The sequence below is a fragment of the Tiliqua scincoides genome, chromosome 4 (genome assembly GCF_035046505.1).
Source record: "Tiliqua scincoides isolate rTilSci1 chromosome 4, rTilSci1.hap2, whole genome shotgun sequence".
NCBI classification, from domain to species: Eukaryota; Metazoa; Chordata; class Lepidosauria; order Squamata; family Scincidae; genus Tiliqua; species Tiliqua scincoides.
Window position 1 is genome coordinate 71452131 of NC_089824.1, and position 13513 is coordinate 71465643.

The 13513-nt window shown below is 41.9% G+C and overlaps 1 protein-coding gene across 2 annotated transcripts; it reads right to left on the bottom strand.

Annotated features, from left to right (window-relative positions):
• Positions 1-201: 201 nt before the first annotated feature.
• TXNL4A (thioredoxin like 4A) lies at positions 202-13036 on the bottom strand. 2 transcript variants are annotated; one of them, XM_066622945.1, is made up of 4 exons: positions 12922-13036; positions 7883-8055; positions 3026-3129; positions 202-1702 (listed from the first exon to the last, which is right to left on the bottom strand). In XM_066622945.1, the coding sequence occupies exons 2-4, from the start codon at positions 8033-8035 to the stop codon at positions 1531-1533; spliced, it is 429 nt and encodes a 142-aa protein (XP_066479042.1). In that variant the 5' UTR covers positions 8036-8055; positions 12922-13036; the 3' UTR covers positions 202-1530. The 2 variants fall into 2 exon arrangements, with proteins under 2 accessions (XP_066479042.1, XP_066479043.1); XM_066622946.1 differs by lacking the exons at positions 7883-8055; positions 12922-13036 and adding an exon at positions 5393-5673.
• Between the last annotated feature and the right edge of the window lie 477 nt (positions 13037-13513).

Genomic DNA, 13513 nt, shown 5'->3' on the forward strand with positions numbered 1-13513 from the left:
TGTGCTCCCCCACGAGCAGCACAAGAGAGCTTTCACATGAAAAAAGGCTTAATAAAGGGACATCTATTTTCAATCACTATATTTGGTTTATGCCTGCAATAGTTACTATCTACAGCCAAAACTAAACAAAGCAAGATATTGTATGTTATTTACAAGTATTAGAATCAAAATAATGTAACCAAGGTTCTTTCTGGAAAGAGTTGAACTCTTTCCCAGACTTTACCATGGCACAAAAGGAGGATTAAATCAAGAAAACCTTGGTTGATATAAAATTGTAACCTTTACTTAATTTCTCTTAAACAAAAAACCTTCAAGTTCTTACTTTCCACAATTCCTTGATCTTTTTACATTCAGTACCAGAAAATTTTTTGAAAAGAAAACAAGAGTCAAAAATGTAACTGAACAGTTAAGTTTACTTAGATTTTCAATACCAGTGTCAAATGCAACAGAGAATGCAAGTTACAAATAAATACAACTCAAGAAGTAAACCTAAAAAAATGACTTGGATTCAGTGATCCTGCTGTGGAAGATATTTCTGCTTCGATGTGTGGAAAAGAAATAGCCACTAATTCCAAATACTTTATGAAAGTAATAGAAGTAAATGAAGGTAATTTGGGCATTACAGAGGTGTAACTTGGGCAAAGCCTATGGGGTATTTGCCCGAGGCGCTATGCCGGGGGGGGGTGCATGACTGTCACCAGGCTCTGCCCAGTTGCCTCTGCCTGGGTTCTCCTCAGAGGGTAGAGCGCTACTGCAGCTTCATGTGCACCCTTTGAAGGCTGGAAGGGAAAGGGATAGGTTGCGCACAAAGCTGCAGCAGTGCCCCACCCTCCAGGGAAAACCTGGAAGTGTCTGCCTTGAGCACAAGGCAGTCACTTCTGAGCTCTCCCTGGAGGGCAGGGCACTGCTGCAGTTTACAGCGCATGCCATCCCTCTGAAGGATGAGAGCCTCCAAAGAGAATGGGATGGGCATGCATGGCCACAGCAGCAAGTTACCCCCTTCTGAGAGAACGCAGAAGTGGTGTCATAACGTCACTGCCCCAGGCACCAGAACACTACATTATGGCCTACTTTCATCTGTTGTGAAGCTGCTCTAAAAGTTTTTCTCAATATCTGGAACTGATGAGGATCTTTGCATCCAAGCCAGTTACATTTATGAAACTCTGAAAACTACTTGCATTAAAAAAATATATTTTTATGCTCTGTTGAAACATACTTTATATTCTCACATATGTTTCATCTAGTCTTTGTCCATATTTGCTTATCTACAGAGAACAGATTGTGTTATAAAAATAGTGTCCTGAAAAAAAATTTGAAATTTAAAACACTTTTTACCTAAGAAGTAGAGGACATACTACTTATTTCCGTATCAAATAGTTACAAATGGCAACTTTTTTCCACAAAAGTTAGGCAACGTATTTACATAAGTTCAACTATTCACAATGAAGGGATAAGCAAGCAATAATATTGTATATCAAGGCTAATTTAATGAAGATCTAGAAGGTGAAGTAGAATTAAACAACCAAAATATCAATATCTGTATTTAGTTGAATAGTCTTTGGGTGATACAACAAGACCTCTACCTTTACGTGCTCCTCTATACACAGTTTCTATGATGTCAATCATTTCTTGCTTGTCTTCCATTGCCCAGTTAATTTTATTGTTGTTACCTGTGCCTAAATCAATCATTATGTGTTTGTTTCTTTAAAGAAAAGGAGAGAAAGAGAGAGAGAAAAATGAAATCAATACACAATAATACTTAGATAAAATTGTATGAAGTTACTAACTCAAAGTTATAAAATATATATCCACCTCAACCAGTTCCCATCTACATATGTTATCGCCTTATAACTCCTAATAACAATTATGCATACATAAAGCACTGGCACTTTAAATTGTGCTCAGGACTTGACCAGGAACTAGCATATGTATTTAAGCACTAATGAGATATGGCCTTGGAAACTAGAGTCAGTTAACTGCATAGTGAGTGTACGCAGAACTAACTGCAGTTTCTGAAGAATCTACACAACACATTACATAAGTCTAATGTGGGGTTATTAAGAGCATGGCCTCCACTGACAACATTGATTAATGAGTGCCCCAGAATGCAAACTTGAACCTTTAGGGAAGAGCGCAACCCTGGCTAGAAGAAACTGACCAGACAGGCTACTGAAGTGCAGGTTGTAAAAATGCAAAACTGCTACCAACAAACTGTTAAACATGCAAAAGACAGTACAAGAGCAACAAACATCTGACAGCAAAAAAACTTCTTAATAAAAATAAACTGCTGCTTTTCCTGCCTTGCAGAAGACCTATTAACTAATACAGACTCCAATGCCAGCAAGCAACCCAATCCTATGCTGGGGTAGTGCTGGCAAGCCGTGTGTTGCCCCAGCAACAGCTGTTGCAAAAGTGCCATAAGGCGCTTCGCCGCTGGTAGGGAGAACACAGCACCAGATGAGAGACCAGTGCCAGTTGTCATGGGCCCCCACGATAGCAGGATATGGACAACAAGTGCCCAGCAGTAAGTATCCCCACTGCTCAGTGGAGAGGTTGCAGAACTGGGCGGAAGAAGGGATGGCTGGAGGGCAGATTGGGCCCAGGATGGGTGTGGGGACAGCAGCAGAAGCTGCTGCATAATCCTATTCCTCCTCCTGAGCCGCAGAGCACAACGTGAGTTTCCTTGGTTCTGCGCCAGCTAAAACGCAGGGCTCTACACCCTGTGGTGACCTGTGGTAACTTCCCTGGTCCCACAGGATACAGTGGCAGCCATTTCATCACCATATACAGTGGAGTGGCAGGGAAGCATAAGATTGGGTCCTAAGAAAAGAGTTTTCAAAGGCCAGTTGGTCATTTTCAGTTTAAAGCTCCACGGCTTCATCTGGGTACACAACCCAGATGATGTGGGCATAGAATCTGTGAACAAGACATGAACAGTGAAAGGCACATTCGTTATACAATACTGTATGACAGGATTATCAACTGAGAATACTCAGATAGACTGATGTGTGGTAATGAAACATACCTGAAAAAAAACATGACTGTACAGGGATCATACAATTCATACATCTTATTGAAGTCAGGCACTTCCGTTATATCCACCAGATAAATCACAGCAAAATTTTTTACCTGTGGGGGAGAATTAGTTTGGTAAACTAATCTAGTAAGCCTGTATGGAAAGCACAATGGTTTTGACAGTACTGTAAAGTTTAGAAACATGGACATGTTTAATTTCCAAAGGAAAGATTCATGCCATTTGCTTTGCATGTTTTAAGCACAGAAAGCCATGCACAGAGTGATGGCTGAACTATTTAATCCATTATGGTTATGTTTAAATATGTTCCATTTTTTATTTCAAGTAATTAACATGCACACATACTCCAAATGTACTCTTCCTGCTAATGGCAATAGTTCAGCTTTCATTCCTATGCAGAGTTGCCTTAGAAAGCCAGAAGATGTCTCCGTTTTACTAGATTAGTTCATGCTTCCATTTTATATCATTACACCCAACAAAAATTTCTAAAGGCTTCAGACTATGCATACATTTCTTCAGTAACCCTAAACTTCTTACAAACATTTGCTATTCACGAATCTTGCAGGCATCTAGAAATTGTAAACATTTTTTCCAGCCCCATTAGGGAGCAACATATTGGATTAGGTGTCATTCACTCAATTCCCTACCCTAGCTGTTACTGCTTCATGCAACAGCTTTACACAACTCTGCAGTAGCATGCAGTATTTGCCAATAATGTCTACTAGTATACCGATGAGGACTCACTCAGCCAAACTGGCAATATCCACTGACTAACACCATGGGTACAAAGTAATGTGTCATCAACAATAAACAGTACACCTTAAGATATTTTCCTTTAAAAAAAATAAATACAGGCACACTTCTACAACTGTAAAAAGTATGGAGAAACTAGCTCATTAGGTTCTAACCTGGGGGTCGGAACCCCCTAGGGTCACAAACCAATTTTCAGAGGGTCACAGAAAGCTTAGCAGAGCTCTGAAAGTCAGTGCTTAAGAACACGGCTGGTGAAAAAAAATTGAAAACTTTTTTAAAATGTTTTTGAAAAATATTGAAAAGCTGCGGGTTTGTTGAAGTTTCACATTAATTTACTGCAGCTTCTATGGAATTCAGTCATCAACACCCTGATCCCAAAGGCTGTTTTCTCTATTTGTACTTCATCTTCTCTATTTTGAATTCAGTTTCTCTGAATTTTTTCTCAACATCTAATCTTGAAAGGAAGGCTGTAACAAAACCAGTTTGACGTAACTTCCATTCATATTCTCCCATTCTTCAGGGAATCCCACTGTGACTATATTATTTTAGAAACATATATAAAGTTCCAGAAGGGAAGAGTAATACACATGAGGTCTGTTTGTACAGTTTTGATTCCTTATTATTCAACTTGAATAACTTTGTTCAAGTTAAACCAGTGTTTATTCATAGTCACAGGATTAATACCTCATGAAATATTTAACCATTTTTATAATCTTTGCCAAGTACTCTCAAGAAATAAGTTACTGGATGGACTACAAATATTGGAGACACTAAAAATCCACCTAAATAGAAAAAAAGTATACATTCCTAAGAATTTGTTTTGGAAAAAAACTGCAGTGTGTACTGGGCAACATATTGTCCATAAGTCTTTGTGAGAATTCTGAAAAAATACACTTTTATTTTAAAAGTATGTTTGTTCTTAAAATGCTAACACATGCTCAAATATCCTGAAAGCTCAAAGACAAAAAAAGTGTTCTAGTTTCCACTATATTAAGAAACTAATTTGTAATAGAACACTGGAGATTTAGAAATGCCAGGCTCTTAATCATTCCAGCTTTTAGAAAAGATTTCTCACTTCCAGCATACCAGAAATAGTTTGCTGAAAATGAAATGTCAAAGCAGGGAGAGCTGTGTGACTCATAAGAAATGCTGCTGTATGGACAGACAGGTGGGTTTACTTGGCAAAACATGGGGGGAAAAAACCTCTTTTCCTTAGCAGTACATATTGGCATACTTTTGGTGTTTGCTGGACCTGATAACCTTGTTCCAAACTTGGTTGTCACCTTTACAACCAAAAATAGCAATTTTACACTAAAAGTTACAAGTACTGCATCAAAAAAGGAAGAAGGAATTATACATATTGGGTTTTCTATGCACAAAAGTTAGCAGCATGGAAATTGCAGTACACTGTCAATTGAGGTTCCAATCCAATCCTATCCATCCCTTGGGAGGAAGCGCCATTGAATGCAATGACACTTAATTCCGTGGAGACGTGCACAGGATTGGGCTCTAAGTTTTTTGATGTAGAAAACCACTGCAGCAAGAAAATAGGACTGCATGATGTTCTAGTATAAATAGGCAGCACAATTGGAACTGTTTACTCACTCTTTGTACGGCAGCGATATCCGAACATGATTCGTAAGCAAGAGGATGGGGAAGGATCACCCTCTAATCTGCTATTTCTGCAGAGGGAGATTTTTAAATACAAAGTTATATTGTTCTTTCCCTCCCCTCATTCAAAATTTAAGTGCCAATATGCTTGCCAAATCACTACAAGTCCCACTATGACTACCTACAGCAGTATTCCCTAGAATATTTTGTAGTTTTTAATTTGTTTAGCAATGAACAGAAGCAATGTTTAAGCTCCCCCCCCCCCAATTTAGTAAAACATAATATTCTTAGATACTGTCAAAAGGTTGCATTTTCTATTAACAGAAAATTGGATGGGAACTCTGGTATGTGTATGTATCTACATAGATATAAAACTCAGAAAAAATAAAACTCAAACCTTTGTTTAGAAAAGTGCTGTGGAAAACCAATTAAAAGCTTTCAAAAAACTGCTTTTGATGTCGTGTGTCTTGAGTTATAAAATACAATTTCGCTACTTACAACTGAAGTACCAAAATTTAGACATCACAACCACTAGCTTAATATTCTGGGTTGTGGCCTAATGTGCTTCTTCCGTTAGCAGAAGACAACATATGCAAAGGGGAAGGGCAGCTGGGAACTGATCCCTGCCTTCTTCTGCAGCCCCCTTCTATTTACTAAATATTTGCACCTGGGGGTTTCTCAACCCCCAGAACAGATTTTTTGGGGTCTGCAGGGGTCTGCAGAAGGAAAACTATGAAAATGGCTTCCCCCCACGTTTGCACAAATGGAGCATTTTCATGGGTTACTAAAATCTTATACAAACACACCACCATCAGCTGCATTTTATTTGTGCTGAGGCTTTACTGATACCAAATAGGAGACAAAGCAGGCAAGATTATACAGATTGTTAGATATCCTTTAATTTATGACAGTGAGTGTCAGCACACTGTCCTATTTGTACATCTGCTGCTTTAAGATTGGATTTTGGTGGGGTTGCTTTATATATGTTGGTAGCCATCTCAGAAACTATGGCAAAGATGGACAATAAATATTTTAAGGAAATAATATTATATGTCTGTACATCTCCAATTCAAAGCTACCTTTAAAACGGGGTTATCCAGGAGACATCTGCTAGCACACAGCCTTCACCAGGTCTGTGACAGAGGCTGGCTACACTTTCAGGACTGTCCCCTGCCCACCTTAAGCTAGGAGATGGCCCAGATGAATAGCTCCTGCTAACACCGCCCGGACACACCTTTGCCTTCTCAGATCAGTCCTGGTCCTCAGCAGTCTGTCTGCATTCCAGCCCCCCTTCTCCCTTTCTCCAGCTTCCCTTTAGTCTCTTCTGAAGAGACTCCCTCCTGACCAGTCCACCCTCCTGACCAGTCTTCCAACTTAGTCATCTTATCTCCCTTCCACCATCCATTCCTTCTGCCCCCTCTAACCTCAAGCTCAGCTTTAAAAACTGGCCTCAGCACCTCCTTTCCCGTCTCAGCTAGATGACATCAGATGTTTTCTCCCATGTCTGGAAGTGCCTCACACTACAACCACAAAGTCTACAATTTTGAAAAGCTGATAACCTCTTAATTCTAGAAAAAAATCAAGATTACTCCTTGGAATATAATGATCAGATAAAAACATGAATTGGAAGGTTAAAGAGGATAAATTTATTTTTAAGAGAGCTTTTACTATACTGAGGGTCCAATCCTATTCATCTCTCTAGCGCCGATGCAGCCCCAAGGTAAGGGACTTGAAGAGGTCTCTGTGACTGCCTTCACCACCACAAGATGCATCGCACACCCAGTGGCACAGCTGCATCAGCACTGGAAAGCTGAATAGGATTGGGTCCTTCGGCTAATTGCATACTACTTCCATCTTAGAGGGCAGATACAAATTGTGCACTTGTAACTTGATGTCTGTGGAACTATCAGATTAAAGATGAATTATATCGAGATTACAAGTTTTTCTAACCCTGGTGGTAGCTACAGAGGAGAATAAATTATTAGTAGAGGGTTATACTAGGAGGTAAGTGAATCAAGATACACAAGGGACTTTTTTAATTTAAAAAAAATTAAGTGCAAATCTACAAGACACAGATTCTCTCCTTGTGAATAGAAATATGGCAGTTACTCAGATCAAAATAATTATGGCTTTTGCTTGGACAAAGCCCATGTGAGCATAAATCTAATGTACAGAATTCTGTAGTAACAATTACAAATATATTTTAATGTTGAGATGCTTAAGTTACTGTATGCCATGCACAGACTTTGTGGCCAAAACATTCAAACTGAATAAAACAGGATTCTAGCAAGAAATCTTGAGTTCAAAGAAACCCAAGCATTGCCCAGTCTTTAACTGCAATTCACTTAGATAAATTTTAAATAGAATAACCGGCAAAAAAAGCATACTTTCTCTTATATTTGTGTCCAGATTTAGCATATTAAAGTGTATATGATTAAAACTACTGGAACAGTTTATTCTTCAATTTCAATTAGAGCACTGTACCTTTTCAGCAATACTATATAAAACTTCATCCATTTTCATACAAGTTGGATCCCAGTCATGTCCAAAGCGAATGACCACCACACGATCTTCTTCTGAAAGAATGGCCTGGTCTACCTGCCAGCCATTATGCAAATGTGGAAGCATATACGACATTTTCAGAGTTCATGTAAAAACTGTAGGAAGATAGAACCACACAAGAATTCATTGTTCACATATCTGCACTAATATTTAATGATACCCAAAAGGGTTAATTCAATCAAGGCAAACGAACTGGCTTAATTTCATATAGTAAATTCACATAAATAACGTACAATTTTAATCAGGGTCAAAAAGTTGGACTGAATGTTAGCAAGGTCATGCACATTTTTTTTCTTTTAAGCTTGGTTTGCAGCTGCCTGCAAGAGCTTGGAGGGTACAAGGGTCAGCAGCCAAGATGATGACTGCACTATGAAGGGAAACATCTGGAGAAATGGAGGGTTCTATGAGATTCCATATTTTCTATTGCAATATGGAATAGAATAATCACTGCACCTGTACACATGCAGCAAAAGAACTGAGCTATGCAAGCAAGTACCACATCCTTCTCCTCCACCTATCACTACATCTCTGGTACTAATATCATTTGGCAGGCTGTTCAAACATAAAAAATAAGTCTTAGGATACCGTAAAAAATGATAACAGATTTGATGGGGCATAAGCTGATGTAGTACAACAAATATGTTTTAGGGTGCTGCTTTTTGCAGTTGCTGCAACAAACAAATATAATTCTCTCTCTGGAACATGTTGACAAAGAAAGATGTCAATGTTGCTATCTCACTCAGACAAAAATCTCTGTAATAAGATAATAGATGAAACAAGTGGGTAACCCAGCAAAGGCTAAGTCTCATGACGTGCTCCCTTACAAATATTTTTAGCCAGAGACTAAACCAGGGCATAAGGCCTCAAGCTTGCCTGCACATCACACCCTCTAGTCTGAAGGGGTGTGTGTGTCTTGTCTTTGCCCCGTGATCTGGGGGGTGAGCTAAAGCAACCAGCATGTTGCTTGTAGCACAGCAAATACATGAACCTGTTAATGATCTTAAGTGACCCAGTGTGAGCTACATTCCCTGTCAGACCCCTCCCACATGCAACATGGGAAGACTCTACTTGCAGGGTTACTGTACGGATTAGAATACTGATCTTCAACTTTTTTCATGCCACAGCTCAGATACATACATAAACAGATAGATAAAGTATGAAACTGAGGACACACCATCAATCCCAACCCCCTCCTGGGACTCTTATCTGCCCATCCCACCCCTGTCACAGCCCATTTCCATCCCCATAACTCCATACCAGCACTGCCCACTATAACCACATATTCTTATTAGAGACAGCGTAAAAAGTTACCATGAAGCCTGGCACTAGTGAAAGTTACTTTGGCACCAGTGCTAAGAACCTACGCAGGACTGGGGCACAATCTCCTGGTACATGAAGGGGTACACCAGGTGCCTCCCCTGTTACCAAAAGGGCTGTTTTGTTTAGGGGAATTAGTACACTACCCTTTTTGGAAACTTCAGGATCGCAGGCTAGATAACAAGATGGCGTAATGCAGAGAAAATTCCTTTTTGCTTAAAAGGGAGACTGAGAGAAAGACAACTTTCAGTACAAGATTATAGTTTTATTACAAAAGCACAAAGGTAAACATAATGCACATTTCTTGGTTCTAGTTCTTGAATATACTGTACCTAGCTTATGGTGGTTGCATGTAGAGTGTATTTGGTGCATCCGAGAAGATTAGAAAAAGGGAAAGATTTTAGGGAAGGATTTTAGGGGTCCCTGGTCTGCATAACCCAGTTGCTAACTAAAGATGGAGAGATGGGGAGAAAAGGGGGGGAGAAGGGAAAAGGTTCCAGATGCAGATATAGTTACCTGTCTTGTGGAGCAGTTGGATGGGAGGGGGGAAGAGTCCTATGGAGGAAGACCTCTGCCTTGGAGGGGCAGCCAGCGAGCCCTCTCTTAAAGAGGGGATTTTCCAAAACAGACTGAGCTGGGTGGTACTTGGGAATAAGTCCATAGGGAAGTGGAATAAGTTCATAGGGAAGTGGATTTGTCAGTTATCAGCAAAATCAATGGGGTCTGTGGCTGGCTTAAACAATACCATGAATCATCAACACAAGAAGAGTAGTTGAGTTACAACAATGAGACATATAAGCAAAGATTTAGTGATTGAGACAACAATTTACTCTTCCAGACTCCTTGACTGGGGGATGGGGATGTGGTCATCATGAGCTTGACTTGACTTGATTGTCTTGTGTGTTGAGGTTTAATGGGTTTGAATAACAGTGATTGGATCAGGAGACCCTTTTGCATATATCTCTTTGACCTGCAGGGAAATGGGGGTTGTGTAATCCATGTGCTTGTGGTTTTGACCAGGGTTTTTGGAAAAGTGTGCTGGGGGAAGTGTGTCCTGTGTTTTGAGGTTTGGCCTGCATGAGTTTTAGTCCATAATACATAACCAGATATAAAAATCACAACTTAAAAGGAAAAAGGGGATTTTCATGTAACACCCCCTTTACCTGGTGGTGCTCTAGTTCAGTAGACTTCAACCTTTTTCATTTCTATAAGTTGCTGCAACCCCACAACTGAGGCTTTGCAACTCCATTGTGTCCTGACCCCAAGGTTGAAGAACAATGAATTAGAATACTAATTCATACAATGTAGAAAGAATACTGAACAGTAGAAATAAAATAACAGAATCACTCACTTATGTTAAGGCAGGTAAACAATAGCAAGGAGGTGTGGATTTTGCCTACATTGACAAATTTTCTCCCCTCTGATTCATTTATATCCCTTGACAAGAAGCCTCTATTTGCCAGGCTCCAAGGCAGCAATTTTCAACCTTTTTCATCTCGCAGCACACTGACAAGCTTCTAAAATGATCAAAGCACACCATCAGTTTGGAGACCATTGAGAAGGCACTCCACACGCTGCTGGTAAGGGACTCGAATCCCACAACTGCCCTACTAATAAATGACCCTCCCCAAACTCCCGCAGAACACCTGTGGACCATCCACAGCACACCAGCACACACAGCACACCACAGCACACACTTCAACCAAAGTGGTTGAAAATGGCTACCCCTAGGGCTAAGCCCCAAATCATCCTATACTGCAGTGTTTCTTGAACTGTGGGCTGGGACCCACTGGGTAGGTCACGAACCAATTTCATGTGGGTCCCCATTCATTTCATTTCAATGTGTATTTTATTTTTAATCTATTAGACTTGATGCTCCCATGGCATGTGAATGCATTTGGGGAAATGCTACAGATCTGTACTTTAAACAGGCTACAATGTATATATGCTTTTCACAATGATATTCAATGGGGCTTACTGGGTAAGGGTAAGGCTTAATGGGTAAGGTTTAATGGGTAAGGCTGGATAGGATTGCAGCCTTTGGGATGTTTGTGAATTTTTTTTAAACAGATCAGCAACTGCTTAGAAGGCTTAGGCGGGTGGTTATTTTAAATAAATTTTTTAATTTGTACTTATTGTAAATTTAATCTACTTATTTAATTGATTTCACTTGATATTGATATATGCAGGTGTTAAAAATTTTCATGCTCGATGAAAATTCTGGCCATGTCATCACTTCTAGATTATTGACATCACTTCTGGTAGGTCCTAACAGATTGTCATTCTAAAAAGTGGGTCCTGGTGCTATTGTATTGTATTGGCAACCTTCAGTCTCGAAAGACTATGGTATCGCGCTCTGAAAGGTGGTTCTGGAACAGCGTCTAGTGTGGCTGAAAAGGCCAATCCGGGAGTGACAATCCCTTCCACAACGGGAGCAAGTGCAGTCTGTCCCTGGTCTGTCTCCCTGGCTATGGGCCTTCCTTCTTTGCCTCAGACTGTTGGCCAAGTGTCTCTTCAAACTGGAAAAGGCCATGCTGCACAGCCTGCCTCCAAGCGGGCTGCTCAGAGGCCAGGGTTTCCCACCTGTTGAGGTCCACTCCTAAGGCCTTCAGAGATCCCTCTTGCAGATGTCCTTGTATCGCAGCTGTGGTCTACCTGTATGGCGCTTTCCTTGCATGAGTTCACCATAGAGGAGATCCTTTGGGATCTGGCCATCATCCATTCTCACAACATGACTGAGCCAACGCAGGCGTCTCTGTTTCAGCAGTGCATACATGCTAGGGATTCCAGCAGGTTCCAGGACTGTGTTAGGAACTTTGTCCTGCCAGGTGATGCCGAGAATGCGCCGGAGGCAGCACATGTGGAAAGCGTTCAGGAAAGGGTCCTGGTGCTAAAGGTTTGGGAACCACTGCTCAAAGGCTCTTAGACTGCCATCCTATACACACTTACTTGGGAGTAAGCCCCACTGAACACAATGGTATTTAATTCTGACATGCATGGGATTGTGCCCTTATGCTGCAATCCTACCATACTTTCTTGGGAGTAAGCCCCACTGAACACAATGGGACTTACTTCTGAGTAGACACGCACACGACTGCGCCCTTATGCTGCAATCCTATACACATGGTCCAGGGAGTAAAACCTATTGAACACAATGGGATTTACTTCTGAGTAGACATGCATTGGCTTGTGCCCTTGGGCTTCCACCCTATCCATACTTACCTGGGAGTAAGCCACACTGAACACAACAGGACTTACTTCTGAGTAGACATGCACACAACTGTGCCCTTATGCTGCAATGCTACCACACTTACCTGGGAGTTAGCCCCATTGACTATACTGGGACTTACTTCCTGAGCAGACATGCACAGGCCTGGGCTGTCACACGCTTACCTGGGAGTAAGCCCCACTGAACACAGTGCAAGTGACTTGCTGTGTAAGGCAACGTGCTCTCTGCCTCCGTTCTAGAGAGGGCTCTGGCTCAATGGTGGGGCGCCTGTTCTGAACGCAGACCGCCCCAGGTCTGCTTCCCGGCAGGGAGAGCTGGAGCTAGGAACAGACCCCTGCCTGAAACCCCCCCACTGCCCGCCAGCAAAGACCTGCACGACAAGGCGGCTCCCCCTGTGACGTCACCCTCAGCTCACCTGCCCGCTTCGAGAATCTCTTCTGGATCTTCACTCCCTTCAACCGAACGCGAAGACCCAACCGCTACAATAACCACCGAGGACACGCGCCCGCGCGCCACAGCCAAACAGATTTACACAATGGGCGGGCTTTAAATGCGGAAGTGAGGTACTGAAGTTTTTTTTGCCCGTCGTTGGTTCGATCACTTCCGGAGAGTTCGAGCCAATGAAAGGGAAGGAATGAAGGGACTCTACGCAAAAGCGCAGCGGGTTAGGACGAGTCCATTAGAGGAGCGGGGGGAGAAGGGAAGTGAACCTAGTCGGACACCGGCCAACTGTACACGGAGCATAGTGATGCCTTCCCTGGGTTCCAATCGAAGGTTATGCGAGCGGGGAATGGATTTGGGGGGAAGCCCGTCGCTGGGAGAGATCCCCTCCCCGCCAAGTGTGGCAGATTTTCCTCCCCTCCTCAAGGGCGACACGTGGAACCTTCCAGTCCATTCCGAACACGAGAGCATGTGGCGAGCGAGGTCGACTGCTCGGCTCTCTGCTCGTCGCGGCTTGCCATGTCCCTCTCGGTGCTCTCCTGTGCACACGCTGCCCTGGGCGAACA